The sequence below is a fragment of the Xiphias gladius genome, chromosome 11 (genome assembly GCF_016859285.1).
Source record: "Xiphias gladius isolate SHS-SW01 ecotype Sanya breed wild chromosome 11, ASM1685928v1, whole genome shotgun sequence".
Taxonomy (NCBI): domain Eukaryota; kingdom Metazoa; phylum Chordata; class Actinopteri; order Istiophoriformes; family Xiphiidae; genus Xiphias; species Xiphias gladius.
Genome location: NC_053410.1, coordinates 26323479 through 26347506, shown reverse-complemented (window position 1 = coordinate 26347506; position 24028 = coordinate 26323479). Strand labels below are relative to the sequence as shown.

Below are 24028 nucleotides of genomic sequence, written 5' to 3'. Positions count from 1 at the left end.
AAAAAAAAAAAAAGAGGCAATGGTACTCTTTCAAACTGTGGAGGTGGATGTCTCCCTTCAGGTTGTGAAAGATTCACCTGAGGTTTTGTTTATGAGTTAGGCTATGATGGACCAGGGGATTGACATGGTTGGATAATGGATTGGTGAAGCAGTGATGGGGGTGTATCTCTGGATAGTTTATCAAACCACGAGCCCCTTGGCACAGAGGCGCAAAAAGCCCTTCAGCCTACCCAGTAGCAACAGCCAACCTCTGCAGCTTGCATCTTTTTCTGTCATATTTTGAAGGTTTACCCTAACTGTAACATTATGCTGTCAGTTAAAAAAAGAAAAAGGAAAAGAAAAATAAACAATTAACAAAAAAAACAAAACAGGAGCAAAAACACAAGCTCAGAACATCTCTACTTTTGACTGAGCTCTTGACTTTTCGACAGAAAATGTAAACAAGTCACTTCAAGTGGTGGCTCGGGCTTAGGGGGCCCTGACCCATGTGGGCCCCCTGATCTGTGCCTAGTAGACCCATTTGGTAATCCACTGGCCCAGACTGACATGTTAACAAGAAAGCAGAGACTTTAAGTGAAGATCTGTATTTACCAGTAGGTCTACATTCAAAATCTCACCTGTGGTCATGAGTTTTGGGTAGCGACTGAAAGCATGAGGTCAGGGATAGGAGCATCTAAAATATTTTTCCTTCACGGGTTGGGTGGGTTTGCCCCAGGCTGAGATGCTCAGATATCAAGAGGGAGTTTGAAGTGGAATCACTGCAATTTTGAGGTAGTAAGGCACTACCAGTTGAGGTAGTAAAATTAAACAGTATACCCTCTGGCCTGGGAGTACCTTCTGATCCTTAGGAAGAGCTGGAGGGCACAGCGGGAGAGGGGGACATCAGGACTACTTTACATAACCTTAAACACCTTGCTATGCTGCCATTGCAACCCTAACACATATATGCGGTCTAAAAATTGATGGAAAAAGGAAAATGGATTGAATATGGCAAATTACCACTACTTTGGCAAGAGCTTTACTTATCTTTAATGGCAAGGTTCTTCCAAAACATACATGAATCCAAGGAAAATGTAGATAATATGTTTTGTTTTCCTCACCACAGAGGGCTTGCTGGAGGTCATCCAGAATGGAAAGCTGCTGGGGGAGATGCGTCCTGGCACAGCGTTTGGAGAACTGGCCATATTGTACAATTGTAAAAGAACAGCCACTGTTAAAGGTGAGTGACAGCAGTATAAACAAGACCAAACTAGTCATGGTTCTTAATTCTCACCTTTGGGATTACAGCATGCAAATACTCCCTGGTGCTTGAGTGTGTATCATGTTGAGTGTGTTTAACAACCATATCCCTATAATCTATAAGAGACCTGCTGGCTGTATGGTAGCAGATGGGTGTTCACCGAGAGAGTTATTAAATATATTTTTAAAGCTACTCATCCATCTCTTACCTCACGCAGCAGGTTTTACAACTATCCATAGATATTCAGTGATGTTCAGGTCAGGGGGGCTTTGGGGGCCGCTCCGAAAGCTTCCGCTTGTGTTTCTTGAAGTGATTCATGGTGGATTTTGAGGTCTACTTTGGATGTTTTAGAAGCCAGCCTCTTTCAGTTCTAGTTTCTGAAATGATTAAATCACACATGCATCCATAACTTAGTGATATTTAGAGAAAATAATTCTTCCCTTTCAGTTTGCAGAAGTTATAAAAATGTTTTTTTCATCAATTATACATGAAAACTGCAAAATGCAATGGATTTGTACTGAAAAAATCATTTTTTAAATCATCTTTGCATATATACATACATCAAGTTAAATGCTATAGCAGCAATACCAACTGAGATAACAAGTACCTACAGAAAATGAGATTTTAATCTTACCTAATTAACTTAATAAATAATGTGTTTGACAACAAAAATGGCACTGATTGACTAAGTAGTGGGAGCACTATGTGTTGCTCTTTTATGCACTGTACCCAGTTTATTTAGAAGGGCCCTGAATTCCACATTGATAAAAAAGTGATGGCTTTAATGAGTTGTAAATGGTTCCATTCTCATTCAGCTGTGTCCCATTCTCACATCTGGGCACTGGACCGCCAGACCTTCCAGACCATCATGATGCAGACCATGCAGGCCAGACATGAGGAATACTTCAGCTTTCTGCGCAGGTACAAACACAACTGAGACACTCTGTGTCTTCTCTCAACAACAAACAAATAAGTATTTTCAAAGAAGTTGGCTCTATGCCCCAGTAGTAGATAGTAGTATTCAAGACTTGGTGAGGTACTGCATTTAGTTACTGCAGTTTAGGGTCTACTTGTTTAACAGGACTTTTGGGCAAAGAGTGGGATATCATTTGGGTCATCTAGGTTACTACTCATAAATGTGCAAAATTAAAATAATAATTATTGAACTCCTCTTTTTTACCAACCTACCTGACCAAAAAATAAATGCATGATTTTAATTGACTAACTGGGCATTGATTTTGAGGGACCATGCTGTAAGTACAGCTTGATATAATTGTTGTACCTGTAAGACGTGTGTATGTAGTGTATTGCAAGTAGATACACAATACCCAGTGGGGACAGTAAAAGACTGTGGCGCATCTGTTAATTAGCCAGGCAAGTTAGCGTTCAGTAATGGCTAAAATGAAGCAAAAACATAGCTTCGACTATCAGATGGGGTTTTAGTTTTATATTGAATCAGGTCAGGTTTTAAAGATGCGGTTTCGGTCTGGGTTCAGGTCTGATTTTTAAACCTGTGCCGAACTCCATACAGTTGGCATTAGTGCATTAACAAAACACAATAGGTCTTATTATTACAGATAGCCAAGTTTTGATAAAGGCAGCACATCATTTAATCAAGACAGGCAGCCTTCAAATTCTATATGAAATAAAAACCATGCTATTAGTGCATCTTTATCCCTGAGGGGCCTGCACAATTTATTAAATTTGACAAAATTCTGCATTAATGTGCAGTTTTACTGTATATTATCAATCCCAACATGTGTAATGAATTTGTGTATTTGTTTCTCTATAAGTGTGTCTCTGCTCCATGAACTGCCGGAGGAGAAACTAGCCAAGATTGTAGATTGTCTTGAAGTGGTGAGTATTTCTCATTTCACCACATTTTTTGCTCATAATCTCAATGCATTTTATCCAGTTCCATACAGTATAGTTTCAGATTGTATTCAAGTGGACAGGACAGTGACTAACTTTTTTTCTTTGCAGGACTATTTTGAAAAAGGAGAGTATATTATTCGAGAGGGTGAAGAGGGGAACACTTTCTTTATTATTGCAAAAGGAGAGGTGAGATATATCTTAAAACCTAAATATTTTCTTAACCCTTGTGTGTTCATATTTTTGTTACAGCGGGACTGGTGGACCAACAAAGTTTTGAAAACAAGAAAACCATAAACCTTATGTAAAATACTGAACAGATGTTGACTATACCTCAGTTACAAGCAATATCTACAGACTTAATGGTTTATATTTGCCATTTACCTCTGCTAGATCAAGTTTATCAATAAAAGCACCATTTGGTTTTTTTTTAGTATTTGTAAAAAATAAAACTAAAAAAAACCCATTATAATCAAGACATGCTGCAATAAAGCATCTGCATCTTCAATAAACATTAATGAAAATATAACTGCAAGCGGTGTCCAACACATTGTTTGACATACGAGTTATACGACAAGAGTATCAACATGCGTGTGAACACAGTTCACAACAGAAAGATGCACACACCATAGTTGGCGAACTGAACTCAAACCGGTGACCTTGCTGTCACAGGCCATGTGTCCAGATCACTATAACATCAGGACAAGACAGCTTACACTGACAGCGATGAACGCTAAACTTTAACTGAGTTCTACATACAATCAGTAAAGTGCTGCATTGACGTAAAAGAGAGTTAATAACCTAATGACCTGTAAATAACTGTGAATCATTGTGGTAGTGATCAGTAAGTCATAGTTGGTCTGGAAAAGGGGAAACTATTTCAATAGCCTCTTATGTCTTTAACACCTAGTCAACAGCAGTAAAAGTCAAGGGATGGAGAGGAGGAGTGACAGGTCCTCCTCTGGATGTTGCTGTGGGTTGGGCAACATCCTTCTGAATCCTCCCCACAATGGCAGCAGAAGCTGGGGTCCTTAGCCCTCTGAAGTCTGAGTCCTGTCAGTCACTTTTGAGGTAGTTTAACATGCCTTGACATTTTTATATATTGTATTTCACCTATCTAAAAATCATTCATCCCAAAGTGCTACATGTGCTTATATTCAGCACAAACTCAGCACTAATAATCTGAGAACAGTAAGACTATCATTGGTATATTTTTTGTTTAAATCAACTGTTAGCATACAGTTTTCAAACACCGATTTTCAAAGGTGTGGAGATTTTGTTAAAAAAAATAAAATAAAATCAAAAAATTTTATAAACATTTCTGGCTAAGACTTTTGAGCTCTGAACCTTGTAAACATAGGTGTCAGCTACAAATAGGTTATTAAGCATTCAGGAATTTCATGTGGTTTGAAGTATTAAAGTGTTAGAACTTTGGAGTGACACTGTTTTTTTCAAAGCCAGTGGCCTACACAATGAATATTAATGAAGAAGGTGTCAGCACACTGTTAACAGTGCCCCTCCCCACTATCAAAGCTAGTGGTCAGTCAGTCAGTCAGTGGATAGTTAATGTGAAGAAGAGACAATAAAGTTTATTGAAAATGCTGTGTTCAAAGGCAGACATACAATGTATAACATTTTGATGATTGGACATTGCAATCACATAAAATTACTGGAGTAAAACAAACGTTGACCAACATTTGATCTTATCTTTATCTTAGAATTTTCAGTCCTTTGCCTTCTACCAAGCTTCAAAACAGTTTCTGCTTGGTAGAAGGCAAAGGTAGACATCACATGCTTTGCACTTCCAAGGTGTATTTGTTTGCTTTCCCCTATGCATCCTGCAATATGCACAGGTCTTGCGCAAAGCGGTAGCCTTCATTCTAGAGTCACTGACAAGCTCAGCCCTGGGAACTGGCATATGAACACCACTGGTTTTCTTTGCAGGGGGTATCTGTGTCTCTTGTGTAATAACACGCAGCTGTGCAGTGAGCTCCTCCATGACAGCCTTGTGGGTCATGGTCCCATCTGTTGCATGAGTTCTATGTAGAGCAGCAGCAATGTCTAACAACTGAAGACAGAGTCCCTGGCCTGTGAGGAAGTTGTTCTTTCCAGTGTATGCAGAAAAGTCCAGAATGTACCCATTGCTGGATTCTGCAAGCACAAACAGCTTGAAACCCCACCTGGTTGGTTTGTCTCTCATGTACTGTGTTAGGCCAGTATGTCCTTTGCAAGGTACCATACTTTCATCCACATCAAGACCTCTGCAGGGATGATAGGATACCTTACAGGCATTCTGAATCCTGTGCATGATGAGTTTGACCCGGAACAGTCTGCCAAGGTCTGAGGGTCCCCTCTTGGTATCATTCACTCTTTCTTCAACCAGTCCACTCATGTGTTCATTCCAGGATATGGTCCGGTGTCTGCCCTTGCTATCACCTGCGACGGGAAAAGGATGGAAGCAGTCAGTTATGTGATCCAGCATGATCATATCCATGTATAATCCATCAGTTCAATGGTTATTTGTAAAATTCAGCAACTCCAACATCCATTCATCTGTACTTTGCATCTCTGGCTGAGTTCCTGGCAGATTGCTTGTTGGTGTTCCAGCAGAGGGTTTCCACAGCATCCTCTGAAAAGAACAACTTGAAGAGATCCCCTGTGCTCAGCTGCACACCAGGCTTCCTTGCAGGAAGAAACTGCAACATCAGTATGTCTCCCAAGCCAATGGTTGCTGACTGGGGAGACACCATGCTTTTTTCCTTGCAGGTGCAACATTTTCCACGTTTCTGTAAAATACTAAATGAAAGAAAGTTGCCCTTTCATCATATGTAGAACTATTTTTTGAAGTGCAATATCTCACCTGCTAATAATATATTTTGATTATTGTTTTTATACAACTGTACATATACGGAACTGATAAGCCATTGGCTGCAGCCTGAGGCAGTCATATTTGCATCTTCAGAGACATCCACCACAGTGTGCAGACTCAACTTTTTCCCACAGTTTAACAATGTAAAACAGTGCTGCCTCTGTGGACTTGCAGTCCAGTTTCAAAATAACAAAAAACGAAAAGGGCCCGCAACAAAAGTCTAGGTACCCTGCATGATCAGTACTTAGTAACACCCCCTTTAGCAAGTATCACAGCTTGTCAACGCTTTTTGTAGCAGCTAAGAGTTTTTTGATTCTTGTTTGGGGGATTTTAGCCCATTCTTCCTGCTAAAGGCTTCTATTTCTTTGGGATTCTTGGTGTGTCTTGCAAGCACTTTTCTTTTTAGGACTATCCAAAGATTTTCTAATTTGTTTAGGTCAGGGGACGTGTGTTCGGGCCATGGCAAAACCTTCAGCTCCTCCTCTTGAGGTAGTGCATTATGGATTTTGAGGTGTGTTTAGGATCATAATACTGTTGTAGAAGCCGTTCTCTTTTCATCCTAAGCTTTTTTACAGGCAGTGTGACGTTTGATGATGGATCCACCCCTGTGCTTAACAGTTTTTTTCTCCAAACATACCTTTGCTCATTGCAGCCAAAAAGTCCTATTTTACCTTCATTAGTCTATAGGACTTGTTTCTAAAATGCATCAGGCTTGTTTAGATGTTTCTTTTGCAAACTTCAGATGCTGAATTTTGTGGTGAGGATGCAGGAAAGGTTTTCTTCTGATGACTCTTCCATGAAGGTCATATTTGTGAAGGTGTTGCTGCACAGTAGAACAGTTCACCACCACTCCAGAGTCTGCTAAATCTTCCTGAAGCTCTTTTGTAGTCAAACGGGGGTTTGGATTTGCCTTTCTATCCTACCAGCAGTTCTCTCTAAAAGTTTTCTTGGTCTTCTATACCTCAACTTGACCTCCACCATTCATCTTAACAGCCATTTCTTATTGACATTACGAACTGAGGAAATGGCGACCTGAAAATGCTTTGCTATCTTCTTATAGCCTCTCCTGCCTTGTGGACATCAGTTATTTTAATTTCCAGAGTGCTAGGCAGCTGCTTAGAGGAGCCCATGGCTGCTGATTGTTGGGACAAGGTTTGAGGAGTCAGAGTATTAACAAAGCTTTGAAATTCGCATCACCTGGTCTTTCCAAACGATGACTGTGAACAAGCCACAGTCCTAACAAACTAATTAAGGTCTGAGACCTTGGTAAAAGTTATCTGAGGGCTCAAATCTATTTGAGTGCACAAACATTTGTATGGTGCTCCTTTCCTTTTTTCACTCTAAACTTGTGCAAAACAAAAATGATACTCTAATCTTGCTTAAAATTTTGAAAAGAATGTTTCATCTTTAACTTTATGTCTGTGGAGATCAGTTCATCCTCCACTCACTTAACTACTCACAGTAACAGAAGTTTTGACCCAGGGAACCCAGACTTTTTCATGCCACTATATATATGAATATGTATATAGTCAATATTTAGGTGTATTATGTCAAAACTAAATATAATAATAATAACTGAATAATAACTGAATAATCAGTTTGCGTTAACACCTTTCATATTTTAAACAAATAAAATGATATAAATAAGCAAATATAATTTTATAACTCAGTCATTTATTCTATGTTTAATAACCACATATATATAAAATAATTTGTGATAGTATTACTAATAACACAGCAGAGTAAATTTAAACATTTTTAAAATTTAAACATGTAAAAATTGTAAACCAGATCAGGGACAAAAGTTGTATTTACAACCCGGAAAAGCAAGCAGGCTAAGAAACTGAACTAAGTAATGTGTTCTGTCTCTCTGTAATCTCCTACGCTCCATCTAAGTAGTATCACACAGCACAGCAGGCATCATTGCATGACCTGAGTGACCTGACCACAATTATTAAAACAATAATCCCACCTTCAAAAGCACATAAGTGTGTTTTCCTTATAACTCTGGGCCTTTTCCAAAATTTCAATTTTCACACAGTTTCGAAGAATGACCATGTATGGCCTTTCACCAGCTTGTTTACCATATTCTAACACTCAACTAATTCGTCCACACACCAACATGCAAATGTGCAACCAAAATTTAAAAAAAAAGAATTGCACTCAGTAGAGCACATACCTCTGTCAAGACCAATGCCAAACAACATACATCAGACTTCAGAGAAAAACTATTCAAATTCAGAGTAAATGATTTGCATCTGTTCCAAAATATAATGGGTTCGTCCTTGGCCAATGCCCAATCCCTCCACCAAGTTTGTTGCAAATTGGTTCATTATTTTTTGATGCGTAATGCTGCTTACAAATAAACAGACAGGGGCGAAAGCATAACCTCCTTGGCGGAGGTAAAAATGTGTCTGCAGTAATATCTTGCATTAAAACACTCCAAAATAGTACTTTTATGTCGTAACAAGAGTTATTCCTGGAAAATTCAATGCACAACTGACTTCAATAATCTGGGATAATAACAAAACAAATTCAGACCGGGTCTGGGCATCAAAATTCAAAATTCAGCTAGAATCCTCTCTCTCAGCATATTTAAAATATGCAACAGCGGAGTGGGGAAGCAACAACTCTAAGAGGTGTTGCTACATAGCATGTGACATAATAGGCAAGAAACAACCCACCACCGCTCATTAGAAGCTGCTGTCAGACTATGTGTCTATGTTAGAAAGACAGGGAGTCTGGTGGATCTTTGACCGTCACTAGAAGCCAAATTATGGCCCTTTGAGAGAGTCATTGTTTGGATATCTGTGTTGTAGCTGTGCTAACAGCTCTCCTCCAAGAAGCTCCAGTGTCTGTGTCTGTGGAAAAGAGTCAGTAAGTAGCTGTAGCCCTGCTGTTTATCATGGTTAACATTACTGTTTGTCAGCCCTTAACATCTTGTTGAGCCCTAAATGCAGCACAGCTATTTGTGGGCCTGTCTGTTGTGTTTACTGCCACTGCAGAGGAAATCTCATCAACGTCAACTATGTGTAAGAGACACAAACTTAGAAAGGGGGAGGAGGTGTTGGAGTCTTGGAGTCTTGCATATTAAGTCGTTAGGTAGATAGCCTGCAAGTCCAGAAGATTGATGTGCTGTGCCTAACAGGGCTTGTGCCACTGGCCGCTGATGCCTTTGCCCTCAAGGACGGCTTACCAGCCTACCAGGTACCCGTTGGATTACACCACCTGGCGACGCAATACCAGCCCCAGAGCACTGCCCCATGCTACGCTGGCTAACTGCCCCTGCCAACAGAGAGGTACGCGTAATTTGCCGTGTCACCAACACTCTGGCTTGCAGATTTCTTTGTGGGCAAAGTCCAAGGCTCAGGAGACAGTGCTGCACTTGGCACATGTTCATCCCAAGACGTGGGGACACAATCTCCAGGTTACCCTGGCCACCAAACGGAACTGAGTTAGGAAAGAGTTCCTGCTCTGTTATCTAAACAAATGCCTAGGAACTCCGATGACTATGTGGGTTGGAGCCTGTTCTTCTGCCTGTTGAGGTGCAGGCCTGGGTGCTCAAAGTGCAACAGGAGCTGGGTCACCTTGTTGCAGCACTTCTCCTCTGAGCGAGCACATACCAGCCAGTTGTTCAAGTAATTGAAGATGAAAAGATCTTCTCGATGCAAGGACTGTGTCCATGCAGCTTGTGAAAGTGCAGGGGGCTAGCGATGTGTCAAATAGGAGGACAAAGAATTCGAAGGTTCTGCCATCGAAGGCAAACCTGAGGTAGTATCTGTGTCCCTCCCATATAGGGATCTGAAAATATGTACCTCTAGGTAAGTCGTGGCAAACCAGTCACTTTGGAGGATGGCCTGTAGAACCCTCGGTACAGTCAACATCTTGCATCGTAGGGGTCTACAACTTGTCGAACACTCTCAAATCCAAATTTTGTCTCAGTCTCCTATCTTTTTTGGGGATGAGGATGTAACATGAATAGAACCCAGCTTACTGATATTTCCGCATCACTTCAATGATGGCCTTCTTTACCAAAAAGTGTCGATCTCCGCAGCCAGAAACCCCTTGCACTGATGGCCAGCCACCTCTGAAAATGTGGCTGACCTCATTAGCGGGGACGGACACAGAAACTGCAAAAAGTAACCCTGAGTCATGGTGTAAACCACCCAGGGGTCGACCCCAAGGATCTCCCAGGACAGGAGCTGTCCCACAAAGCAGCAAGGGGGGGCTGGGTTCCAAGAACAGTCAGGGCTGAGGGGAGAGCTTGTAGTGCTTGGCCCTTGGACCCGGCCCTGCCCACTCCACTTACCATGTTTAATTTGCCACACTGGTTGTCCTCCAAATGGATCCTTAAGTCACCAGAAGCCACAGAAGCAAGCTGGGGTGGCCCAGGCTGAGGGGCTGTCAAACCATGATGTTACCATCCCTGCCAGAGCATTGCCTACATCTCCCAAGCACGCTGGCAGGCATCCTGGGCCTGCTGGAACATTTCATTTGCATCTGGCCAAAACATGTCAGATGGCAACACAGGCAGCCTAAGTGGACAGGCACAGTATATGTATACCATAAAGATGTTTAAAAATAATGAGACTAATAATAAAACTAATAATTATAATAATAGGGTGAATAATAGTACTAATAAAACTAAATATAATAATAGTCTAGGCCTATAGCAGCATAACTAGGGGATGGTTCAAGACAAGCCTGAGCCAGCTTTAACTGTAAGCTTTATCAAAAAAGAAGGTTTTAAGCCTACTCCTAAATGTAGAGAGGGTGTCTGCCTCCCGGACCAAAACTGGAAGATGGTTCCACAGTAGAGAGGAGCCTGATAACTGAAGGCTCTGCCTCCTATTCTACTTATGGAGATTCTAGGAACCACAGACAAGCCTGAGTTCTGGATGCACAGTGTTCTAATAGGGTAGTAGAGTACTATGAGCTCTTTCAGATATGAGGTTGCCTGACCATTAAGGGCTTTCTGGTGAGGAGGAGGATTCTGAATTCTATTCTGAATTTTACAGGGAGCCAATGCAGAGAAGCTAACACGGGAGAAATGTGATCTCTTTTCCTAGTTCCTGTCACTACTCGCACTGCAGCATTCTGGATCAGCTGGAGAGTATTTGAAGATTTGTTGGGACAGCCTGATAATAAGGGGTTGCAATAACCCAGCCTAGAGGTAACAAAAGCATGGACTAATTTTTCTGCATCTTTTTGAGACAGGATGTGCCTGATTTTTGCAATGTTACGTAGGTGTAAAAAGTCCTTGAAGTTTGTTGTATGTGGGAGTAACAGGACATATCCTGATCAAAGAGAACTCAGAGATTCCTAACAGTTGTGCTGGAGGCCAGGGCAATGCCATCTAGAATAAGTGTATCATTAGGTAATTAGTTTCTGAGGTGTCGGAGGACAGGTATAATAACTTCAGTTTCTGAGTTTAATAGCAGAAAGTTGCTGGTCATCCAGGGTCTTTATGTCCTTAAAGCATGCTTGAAGTTTAGCTAACTGATCGGTTTCACCAGGCTTCATTGACAAATACAATGGGGTATCATCAGCATAGCAATGGAAGTTTATGGAGTGTTTCCTAATAATATTGCCTAAAGGAAGCATATATAAAGTGAATAGAACTGGTCCAAGGACAGAACATTGTGGAGCTTTTGAGCATATGGAGGAGTTATCGTTAACCTGTACAAACTGAAATCGATCTAATAAATTGGACCTAAACCAGCTTAGAGCGGTTCCTTTAATGCCAATTAAATGTTCCAGTCTCTGTAATAGGATATGATGGTCAATGGTATCAAATGCAGCACTAAGGTCTAACAAGACAAGTATAGAGACGAGTCCTTTGTCCGATGCAGTAAGAAGGTCCTTTGTAACTGTCACCAGTGCTGTCTTTGTGCTATGATGCATTCTAAATCCTGACTCAAAATCCTCAAATAAACTATTCTCATGTAAAACATCACACAACTGGTTGGCAACAACTTTCTCAAGGATCTTGGGAAGGTTAGATAAGGGTCTATAGTTGGCTAAAAAATATGGATCGAGAGTAAGCTTTTTAAGAAGAGGTTTAATAACAGCTCTTTTAAAGGACTGTGGTACATAGCCCATTAATAAAGACATATTGATTATATCTAGTAAAGAGATGCTAACTAAGGGTAAAACTTCCTTAAGCAGCCTAGTTGGAATGGGGTCTAAGAGAAAAGTTGATGGTTTAGATGAAAACGTTATTGAAATTAGTTGGCAAAGGTCAATGGGAGAGAAATTGTCTAAGTATATATCAGGGTGCACAACTATTTGTGTGGTGCCTGTGCTTGAAGATAAGTCGATGCCGGTTGAGGGCAGGAGGTGGTGAATTTTGTCACTAATAGTTAGAATTTTGTCATTAAAGAAACTCATGATGTCGTCTCTACTGAGAGCTAAAGGAATACATGGATAAATAGAGCTATGACTCTCTGTAAGCCTGGCTACAGTGCTGAAAAGAAACCGAGGGTTGTTTTTATTTTAGAGATGAGTAATAGGCTGCTCTGGTATTACAGAGGGCCTTCCTATGTGTTTTATATGAGGTTGGAGCCTCCCTCCTCCAATTGTTTCCCTGAATTGCCACAGCTTCATGCACTTTGGTGAGCATGGCATCAATCATTTTAATGTGCCTGTTTGGGCAGCTCAGCTCCCAAGACAGACTTGGTGGGGTACACCAAGGCCCCTAAGGCCTGATCGATGAGAGGTGATGGTCAATAGAAAGTCCTCTCCCAACCATGCACATGTGCTAGCCGTCTACATAGAGCTGACCAGCAATGGTCTTTAGATGGTTTAGCAAACTGCCTGATTATCAGTTCCTCTAAATCAGGAAGCAGTGACACACAAAAAAGAGTGACTGATCCCCTCTTCATCATCAAAATGGGTGGCCCTCTGGCCTGGCTACGCTGGCATTTCAATTTTCAATGCCTGAGCAGCCCGAGTAATGAGCTGGTAATAGAGGGGAGGTGTTTGGTCCTGCCCTTTCTCTACCTGCTTTTGCTTCCACACACACCTGAACAGGGGGAGCACTTCTCCCTCTGGTTCAAACCCCTGCATGTCAATCTCCCCTTCATCTGACGTATCCAACATAGGGTGTACCATATCCTTCTTCCATACCAGGATGGAGGTGGGATGCTGGATAGTAGATGAGCCTTTCCCTGTAGCCTCAGGATAGTGCATTGCCAACCTTTTCCTTACAGCCATACCCAGGATATGAAGTGATTGAGACTCCTCCCCCACTTGGTCATTCCAAAATACTACCTTTGGCTAGTTCTCCTGCTGCAGCTGCCCAATGAGAGTGACAGAACATTTGAAAATGCCGGAGCCCTAGCCCCCTCACTCTAGCTGGCAGGATAAAACAATTCATACAGTAGCCCGGTCCTAACTGGTCATGTGTACATGATCCAGCCGTAAGCAATGCACACATTAATCATGACCAAACTCCATTAGCATTCTTCTTTCAAAGCCCAGACAGGTGTGGCCCAATGGGCTAGCCATTTTCTCCGCACAACAACGTACGTTCGCTCATGTCCTCCGACTAGATAGGATCCCACAAGGGAGCAATACACACAAGCCACTCTGCAGCGACGGTAGGACAGTGATCAGTTTGGAGGCATACCCACTGCTTCATTCAGCAAGGTTGGATTTCACGTGAGACAATGGCTCAGCAAGTAGACCAGCAAAGCCAGTGCCTAAAGTTGCCACACTTCCACAAACCTGTGTAGAAAAGACATTGCAGTGAACCAGAAAGGGGCACGTAGACCAGCTCTTCTACTCACTAGGTAAGTGGACAACAGTGTTATCAAACCACACAACTATTCACAACTCAAATGTCAAGATACACACACATTTGACTGCTTGACCATGGTAATTAAGGAAATGGAGAGGTCATGCACCACGTGTTGCTAATCAGTGGCTGGCCACAAAAGGTGATGTGTCTTAAAGAGCCTCCACGTCATCTGCAACCGTGGGGGTTATTCAGTATGTACGGAATATGTAGGGCAGAGAGACAGTCTTGACACGATAGAGAACTCTTTGATTATGTGTACAGCTCAAAAGAAATAATATAGGCACTTTAATTTAATTCTGTGAACTCAGCTTATTAATTAAAAAAAAACAATTTTAACAGAGGAAATTTTTTTTAGGTGTGACTCAAAGAAACAAAAATAAAAGGAAAATTAATTTTCTGAAGAAATCTACAATTTAAAGTGTAACCACACCCTCACATTTCTTCCAAATCCCTGTATCTTAGCGTATTTAAAAATGAACAAAAGAATGAGGGAGTAACGACTGTAAGAGGCGTGGGCCTGTGGCAACATAGTGTGTGATGTGGAGGGTCATGGGACACGGGGGAGACTTACCAATCACCAGGATATCAACATACATAATAGACATACATAAGAGACCTGAGACTCTTGCTTATTTCGTCATGGTCAGAGAGCAGCCAGAGAATTCGCCTGAACTATGGACTGTTTATAATGATGTAGGACATGAAAGCTCCCCAGAAGTGAATTTAATCGTACCTTGATCATACTTTGGTGGCTGGTTGCAGTATAGATAAACCCATAAATTATTCCCCCTTCATATAATTGGTTGGTACATGAGACATGCTAAGATTCAAAGTATACATCAGATAAATTTTTCTCAAAAATGATTCCTGTCGCTTTAGGTAGGTTTCATCACACTGATGAACTGTTTGTTCAAGCACTAATTTTTCTGGCTTTTGTGTTTAGTTAGTTATTTGATGGTATGAAAACAGGTGTGGCTTGGCTTGATTGACAGCTATGAAAGAAGATGCAGATTCATTTACAATTTTAATTGTGATTCACTATCAGCATTCTTAAACCAACCTGATGCTGCAGTTCTCTTACATAAACTCTGATGGATCTTTATCTTGCATTTTGTCCAGTAAGATGGTAATTCTGTCAGCTCGTGTTAGCTAGCTATAGTTGAACTTCCCCTACTGTAAAACTCATAGCCTGGTAGGGTAACTTAATGTTAGTTGTGTATTAATTTAATTTTGAGTTGGACAGACAGTAGTATACTCAAAATCTATTTCAACTTCAGAACCGTATCTTTACATAAACATTAAAGTAATCAGCCAGCAGTATAGTTGGAAACATTAAAAATCAAAAGCTCTACAACTAACATTAATATGATAGTCTCAAAAAATCTTGGCTGACTAGAAATTTGTCATAAAGATATTCATAGGATTTTATCACTGCATGGTGGGCTTGTTTTAATGAGAAGCAGACCGCTGGCGAACAACTCTGTGTGATTTCAGGACACTCTGATGTTAGCTAGAGGGTTTTGGAGGTAAGAAGGCTTGGCTGTTTTCCAGCTTTCTATGCAGAGCTGAGCTGCATCTGAACCAGACAGCAGCCTATTTGACTTTCCTTCAGACATGTTTGAGCAGAAAAAGGATTACAACGTGACTGATGCATTAATAACGCAGTACACATTATCGAGTAACTGAATACAGTAAATAAATACTGGTGGAACGAAATTAAAACAAACCATGGTTTTATTCTGGTGAGTCCAGTTCATGCACCCTTGCTAACATCATTTATTTCACCTTTTTGTAACAGTACCTAAACAAGCAAAGTTAACAAAATGTAAAATGTAAACAGGTGTAAAATCCATACAGTTTATGGTCAAATCACATTCATACATTTAACCACTGAATATTTGTTTAGATAGCTATACTTATTTTTACATATTGATGGGTATGAACTGAGAGAAATGTAATGGAATTAACAAACTCTTGCACTGACAAAAGGCAGAGGTGCAAGTCTACAAGAGAAAGCTGATGGCTGATTGTTCAATAAAGCCACAGGTGTTAGATAATGCTAACTGTTTATCTACATTAGCTTGAGTGTAATGCATTAACTCCATGAAGCATTCCTAGACAAATGTGTGTCTGGGAAATGCATATCCTAAATCCTTATTAGTAGGATTACTCCTTTTTTTAAACTTAAATCACTTTGTTATATCAAGTAAAGGGAATTTATCTCAGTTTGTCACATCATGTGCTTAATCTTGGGGCACTGTAGCTCAGGATGTAGAGCGGGTCGTTCACTAACTGGAAGTTCCTGGGTTCGATCCCTGGCTCCTCCAGTCCGAATGTTTAAGTGTCCTTGGGCATGACACTGAACCCAAAATTGTCTCAGATGTATCATCTGTGTGTGTGTGTAGAAAAGCCCCGTATGAATGTGTGTGTTAATGGGTGAATGTGGCAGTAGTGTAAAGCGCTTTGAGTGGTCGATAAGACTAGGAAAGCGCTACATAAGTGCAGCCCATTTAATCTGGAAAGTTGAGCTATGTTTGCTTCGTTGAAGTGAGGCAATTTGTTATCTGACATTTTTCATTTTCACATAAACTCAACATGTATTTTAAATGTACACTGTATAATTAACTTTGATGTGTTGTCAGCTATTTTTAAGCATTAGAAATTAGAATAAACCATTAGAAAGTACAAAGTTTAACAATTAAGTTTTTCAGCTTTGCGTTTAACACATCAGCAATGAAACAGTGCTCAAAGCCTTCAGCAAATAAATCTTAAACACAGTAGGCCAAAATGTTTCTGAAAACAGAATGTTGTAAAAAAACATAAAACCAACTCCAAACAGCATGTAGCTCGACAGGCAATGCGTCAGTCCTCCTTAGGTTTATCACTAATCAAAAGATTTTTTCACTGCTTTTGGATAATCCAAATTCAGAGAATAAATAAATCCAAGCAGGAGACAAGTTGCCTATGCCCGGTCTAGCATATCCTTGACCACACTCCCTAGTTTCCATAAACCGCAAGCTTCATGAAGTGAACAGTTTTAAATTTTGTCAACAAGAAAAAGACTTCCACTGATTATTGCTGTGAGCTAGATGGAGACAGATTCCCAGAGGGAAAAGATGCAAAAGACATAACATTAGATAATGACGTTCAATTGCCAAATGCAAAGGCATGTGTTGATAAGTGGCAGAAGGAGTAATTAGATTCAGAAAGTAGGTTGAAGCCACAGTATACCCACATACCAAGATACCACTACACCAGTGGTATTAAGATACTTACAAAGCATTTCTTGAAAAATCCTTTAAGGGTCACCAAGGAGGACTTGGACATCACCGAGTACTGATCTCAATACTACTGTTATAACAGATGACTAGGGGGAAGAGATAGGGGTATTGAGAGGGACAGACAGACAACAATATAAAAGCATCCTGGATTGAATACTTAAAAAAAAAAGAAAAATGGTGACTCAAAGGCAATCTTGTAAATACATATCTTTCAAATCATAAAAGAGAAACATAACTTTAAATTGATCTGTTGCAAGATTTTGGTCAGAGTTTTTCCTGTGATGTGCCTTTTGACCTGAAGATTTCAATGAAGCATGTTGTTTCTGATTTTACCAGAAACCTGGGTGAACTCTGTAAAATTCCAAACACAGGCAAATGTTGGTCATTTCCTATGTACTGTAAGTAAGTACGGGTGCAGGCAATTTGAAATGCACCTTTCAACATATGGCATTCCAACAGACCACCAGAACCTACAACCTTAAAAAAATTGTTCAGCATTTTGGGATATTTGGAAATTAGCTGGATGAGAATTAACATGATTATTTTATCTTTATAGCGTGAGCATGTTAGCCTGGGTTAGTTAAGCCAGGCTAGCAAGCAAGATGTTTGAGGAACAGGGTCCTAGTGAAGCGACAGAGACACTACGTTATCTACAGCAAACAGAAGGAGTCATAGCAGAAAAAACGGCCATTTAAAAATTGGTCAAAAAAAAAAGAAAAAAACATCAAACATCAGAAGGGGGAAAAAAAGAGATCTCAGTGGCTTTGACCGTGGCAGGATTGTTGGTGATGGACGGGCTGGTTTGAGTATTTCTGAAACTGCTGATCTTCTGGGATATTCACACGCAACAGTCTCTGGATTTTTACTCAGAATGGAGCCAAAATGAAAAAAAAATCCAGTGAGCAGCAGATCTGTGGACAGAAACACCTTGTTGATGAGAGAGGTCAGAGGGCACTGGCTAGACTGGTTGGAGAAGCAGCTCAGAATGAACAACACGTCCAACCTTGAGGTGGATGGGCTGCAGAATACCACGTCTGGTTCCCCTCCTGTCAGTCAAGAACAGAAACCTAAGGCTGCAGTGGACAAAGGCTCAACAAAACTGGAAAACTGAAGACTGGAAAAAAGTAGCTTGGTCTGGTGAATCTGGATTTCTTCTGAGGCTTGGACCTAACCTGCCTTGTGTCAACAGTCCAGGCTGGTGGTGTAATGGTGTGAGGAATGATTTCTTGGTTCACTCTGGACCTATAATATCAGTCAATCATGGTTTGAATGCCAAAGCCTGTCTGAGTATTGTCCCTGACCATGTGCTTCCCTTTATGGCCACAGTTTACCATCTTCTAATGGCTACTTCCAGCAGGATAATGCTCAATGTCACAAAGCAAAAGTCGTCTCAAACTGGTTTCATGAACATAACAATGAGTTCAGTGTATTTCAGTGGCCTCCCCAGTCACCAGACCTAAATCCGGACGAACACCTTTGGGATTTGGTAGAACAGGAGATTGGCAGCATTAATGTTCAGCTAAAAAATCTGCAGAGATGATGCGATGCAGTCATGTCAACTCGAACCAGAATCTCAAAGGAATGTTTCCAACATCTTGTGGAATTCAGGCCACGAAGAACTTAGGCTCTTTTGAGAGCAAAGGGAGGAACTACCCAGTATTAGTATGGTGTTCCTAAAAAAGTGCTCAGTGAGTGTAAGAACATAGAACAGAAAAACAAAAAAAGACAAAAAACCCCAATAAAAAAATTCAAAGCAAAAATTTTAGCAACAAACAGAGATTTTATGAAAACCAGCAGGGACCATTAGAGTAACTAAAGATTAAATCTTTGAATTGGTCAAAGCATGCAGACTTAGTGGTTGCCAATTAGTCAAAATCAAATACCTGCAGGATGTGCAATACACATTTAAGGAAGTGATGCAAAGCTTACATACTAATTCGTTTATAGTAAGTCTAACTATGAAAGAATGATTGTCTCAATTTAATTTTAAAAGGATAAAACAACAAAAGACAGCAATATAAGACAGAAAAGTTAAATTGTAGTTGTTCCTATGCCTCATTCTAATGTTTTCTGTCTGTAGGTCATTGTCACTCAGAGCACAGAGGGGTTTGCTGAACCTCAGAAAATCAAGACATTGGGAGTTGGAGACTACTTTGGAGAAAAAGCTCTCATAAGGTACAAACAACACCTTCACTGAGGGCTGAGGACACAGCAGAGGTCTTCAAAGCCCTACACATATTACAGACACACAGCACAATAGAGTTTTGCTTCTCTGCAGTAAATATGATCACATTAAATGGCTCAATAACCAGAAAATTAAAAGGTCAGGTCTTTGAACTACCTCAAATACTTATTTTACCAGCTGCTTACTTTCAGGTTATCCCGAGTATTTACATCACATTATGAGATGCAATTAAAAAGCAAGTCAATAATGAAAGTGGGGGATTAATTTCATGATTTGCTTAAAGTTATGCTGTTAATCACTAAATTTAAACAAATAATAGATGAGAGTTAACCTGGTGCACTGATGTGTCTTTTCCATTGTGTCTTCAAGTGAAGTGACACAACCTGTGGACTCAGGTGACATGGAATTTTCTACTAGGATTTACCACTTTTGACTTTGTCAGCCACAAGAGGGGAAAAACTCCTGGTTCTAGCCTTTATGGTGTGTTCCTAGTCACCTAAATTACTGATTTCTGACTTATAGAGCTCACATCAGCAGCCAAGTCACAATTTGACTGGGAATTCCATAAGTTTATGAAAGCTCTGATATACAGATAACTAGTTGCTTACAACAGAAGTACCTAAAGACCAAAAAACTATGGATTACCGTCGTGAGCCAAAGTCTGTCGTTCATGAATATTAACCCTAGATTGTCAGTGCGCAGTATTTTTAACCTTCACACAACATGCAACTCTGCAACTATACAACCTTTCTGAATTATCCAATGACTTGAACACTTAAACACAGGAATTTTATATCTTTCCTGTTTCTACCATCCATCCCATATAATAGTAAATGTTAAATGGACTGCACTTATATAGCTTTTCCAGTCTTATCGACCACTCAAAGGGCTTCGCACTTCATGCTACATTCACCCATTCAGAAACATTCATACAGCACTAGTCTATAGTTACAGCACTTTCTATACATACACACACACTGACACCGATGATACATCATTATACATATATAATATATAATGCAATTTTGGAGTTCAGTATCTTGTGGACTGGAGGAGCTGGGGATTGAACCACGCTGATTAGCGAGCGTGGACAATCCGCTCCACTTCCTGAGCCACAGCCACCCCCATATGATGTGAATCATAGAGGCTCAAACCTCAGAAGGTGATGCCTTCTTAGGTTGAGTTTTTCATGGAGGCTGGGCATAAAATCGGACTTACTGACCAATATTTAGGAACCTTAAAAGAGCACCCCAGAGATTTAGGATTGCTCTTTCATAATTATGAGCGACTGATGAGAGACACATTAAACAAAGAACGTTCAAAATTAAAGCAGCAGCATCCAATATATCCGGACTTTTTGTCTCATGTAGGGGTCAAACTCCAAAAACTGTGGATCTTAGGCTTTCTATAAAGCAGCTTGATTGCATCATCACATGTCATCTCAGTTCTTTCAATCTTTGTATTCCGAGTTTGTAAAAATTTGTAATTAGCTCAGGCCACAATAAGCTTGGTGAGACCCTAGGCTTATTTTATCAGACTTAACAAACCTACCTCAGAACTTTTTTTTATTACAAGAGTGGGTAACACTTTATAATACAGCCGATGATTTATAGCAATGAGGCCATGTTAGGTGGATCATCCTCACCATTCTCAGCATCTTCAGCATCCTCAACACGCTCAACACCCTCAGTATCCTCAACATCCTCAACACTCTCAGTAACCTCAATACCCTCAACATCCTCAGCATCCTCAATACTCTCAACACCCTCAGTAACCTCAATACCCTCAACATCCTCAGCATCCCCAATACCCTCAACACCCTCAGTAACCTCAACACCCTCAGTAACCTCAACATCATCAGCATCTTCAACACTCTCAGTACCCTCACCATTCTCAACACCCTCAACATGTGCAACATCCTCAGCAGTGTCAGTCTCCTTATAATCCTCAACTCCACCGTAAATACTGTAAAAAGAAGGGTTAAGCCTTGCTGCTCCTTGTTTTTCTGGCATCCATCATCACTGTTCTCAGTGTTCTCACTTTCAGTCATGTTTTCTAACCCACTGCCCTGAGGACCTTTTTCATGTGTTGCTCTTGAATTCTACTAAATATAATGATCAATATGGTACGCACAATAGACGTAATTTGTGCAAAATATTGTTCTTATATTGAACATACTGCAATTATAGTAACAGATCAATGTTGCAGAATTTATAGTTGAAAGATAAAGACTGATGTGTGATTTGTTATTCAGTGGACACATGATTATTTTCATTTTCCCGCTTATATAAAGACAATATTTGAAAAGAATAACAATGTTATGTTATTCCTTAGATGTTACTTGGTGTTAGCAAATTTTAATTACCTACATTGATTTTCTTAGGACTGCACAAGGACTCCCGAAGTTCTCCACATAGCTGTTGTGCCGTTTTACCAATGAAACCCACACGTATATAAGAAAATGGCTTCTAAGTAGTTGTCCACTGTAATGTCCACTAGGTATGACTATGGGCTAATGTCTTGTGTCTGGTATGATTTTGGATATAGAATCAGTGGAGACATGGAATCAAATAATTGTCCTTATCTAGTATAAGTCACGAACAATCGAAAGATAAGTCAAAGAGATCAGTGACAAGATTGGTTGAGGAGACGGAGATGTGAAGAGTCCTTGAGGGTTTATTTTTCAGGTTACAAATGGAAACAGCATTTAAAACAGCTTCATTTCTGTTGCTGTTGTAAATGCTGAAGGCATTTGCAACCTACATGTATGCTGTTCCTGCTCTTTATTATTATTATTCTGCCACATTTTTTGTCACCAAACTACTACTACTACTGAAAGATTTTTCAAACTTCAATATCTTCATACATTTTGGATATTATTCATTCGTACTTTTCTGGTAGCCTAATGGTTAAGACCACATAACCGTAAGGTCCACTCTTCGACTCTAGCTGGGGGACCCTTGTTGAATATTATACCCCTCTCTCTCTTTGTCCCCACATTTCCTGTCTGTATCTCAACTACCCCTGTCCAATAAAGGCAAAAATGGCCAAAAAATGTGCTTTAAAAAAAAAAAAAGCTTAGTTATAATGGAACTGAATGAGAGAGACCTTCAGACCCACTCATCTCACGCCACTCATTCATACATTCTTGTAGAAACTTCAGACTTTAAACCAGACTTCAGACTTTAAGACTTTAAACCAGATTTTTCATTGTATGAGCTGGAATATCCACACCCAGAGTGGGGTGAAGCTGTTAAACTCAACTTCTCACTCATACATCATTCTTTCTTCAAAATGCGCTGAGCCTCAAAGAGAGAGAAGTACCATTCAACTGCCCATTGCCTCCAATGTTAACTCAGTCCAAAAAGTTCAGGAGGAAAACAAAAAAAGGGACATTTTAGATCATTGTGTGTCCCAACACATACAGTACGTCACAGCAACACATTCAGCAGAGTCCAGTCTCTGTCATGCTCAAAAACTCTCAGCAATATGAATACACTCTTTGAGTAATGTTTGGGAGTTTGAGTGCTGCCTCTCTATTGAATGACTGTCTGACCCAGGAGTCACTTGGCAGTTAACAGCAGCTGGAGGATTCTTAGCTGACTTGGCACACTCTTTCTCTCACACACAAACACACACAAACACACACACACACACACACACACACACACACACACACACACACACACACACACACACACACACACACACACACACACACACACACACTGGGAAACAAGTTAATAATTTTAAACCCAATGACACAGAAGGACACACACACACAATTGCCCTAGTACTGCTCAAGCAGCCATTCACAGCACCCTAACAACCACTCTAGCGTTCACTCAGAGTACTGTAGCAACTGCCTAGCATCCATGTGGGATACAAATAGCAACCAACTCGAAAAACGCATTTGAAAAAAACCTTAGCAATCAACATTTACTGACAAAGTAACTTCCAGGAACCAACTGATACTTTGGCTCCTTTCAGCTAATAAACAACTCGTAGTTCAATTCTGGTTAGTATAATTGACATTTCAATACGCTGCAGTTTTCAGATAAGTATTCAGATCCTTTACTTAGTATTTAGTTGAAGCACCTTTGGTAGCGATTACAGCCTCAAGTCTTCTTTGGTATGATGCGACAAGCTTTGCACACCTGGATTGGGGACTTTCTGCCGTTCTTCTCCAAAGATCCTCTCAAGCTCTGTCAGGTCTGATGGGGACCCTCAGTGGACTGCCATTTTCAGGTCTCTCCAAAGATGTTCGATTGGGTTCAAGTCAGGGCTCAGCCTGGGCCACACAAGGACATTCACAGAGTTGTCCCTAAGCCACTCCTGTGTTGTCTTTGCTGTGTGCTTAGGGTCATTGTCCTGTTGGAAAGTGAACCTTTGGCCCAGTCTGAGGTATGGACCAGGTTTTCTTAAAGAATATCACTGTACTTTGCTCCATTCAGCCTTCCCTCAACCCTGACCATCTCCTTGTTCCTTGTGTTGAAAAACACCCCCACAGCATGACGCTGCCACCATCAAACTCCAAGCAGCTTTCATGTGTCTTTCACCGCTCTGCCATAAAGCCCATATCAGTGGAGTGCTGCAGTGATGATTGTCCTTCTGAAAGTTTTTCCTATCTCTACACAGGACCTCTGTAGCTCAGCAAGAGGGATCATTGGGTTCTTGCTCAAATCTCTTTCCAAGGTCCTTCTACCCCGATTGCTCAGTTTGGCTGGTTTTTCTACACTTCTCCTAATTATGAATCATGGAGGCCAATGTGCTCCTGGGA

General features: G+C 40.5%; 1 protein-coding gene across 1 annotated transcript in view; it reads left to right on the top strand.

Annotated features, from left to right (window-relative positions):
• LOC120796544 (cGMP-dependent protein kinase 2) overlaps nt 1–24028 on the top strand; it is a 78309-nt gene that overhangs the window by 13370 nt on the left and 40911 nt on the right. Inside the window, exons 4-8 of the mRNA XM_040139521.1 lie at nt 1106–1219; nt 2056–2161; nt 3034–3097; nt 3224–3301; nt 19144–19238. Coding sequence (XP_039995455.1) covers nt 1106–1219; nt 2056–2161; nt 3034–3097; nt 3224–3301; nt 19144–19238 — 457 coding nt within the window. The remainder of the gene's footprint in view (nt 1–1105; nt 1220–2055; nt 2162–3033; nt 3098–3223; nt 3302–19143; nt 19239–24028) is intronic.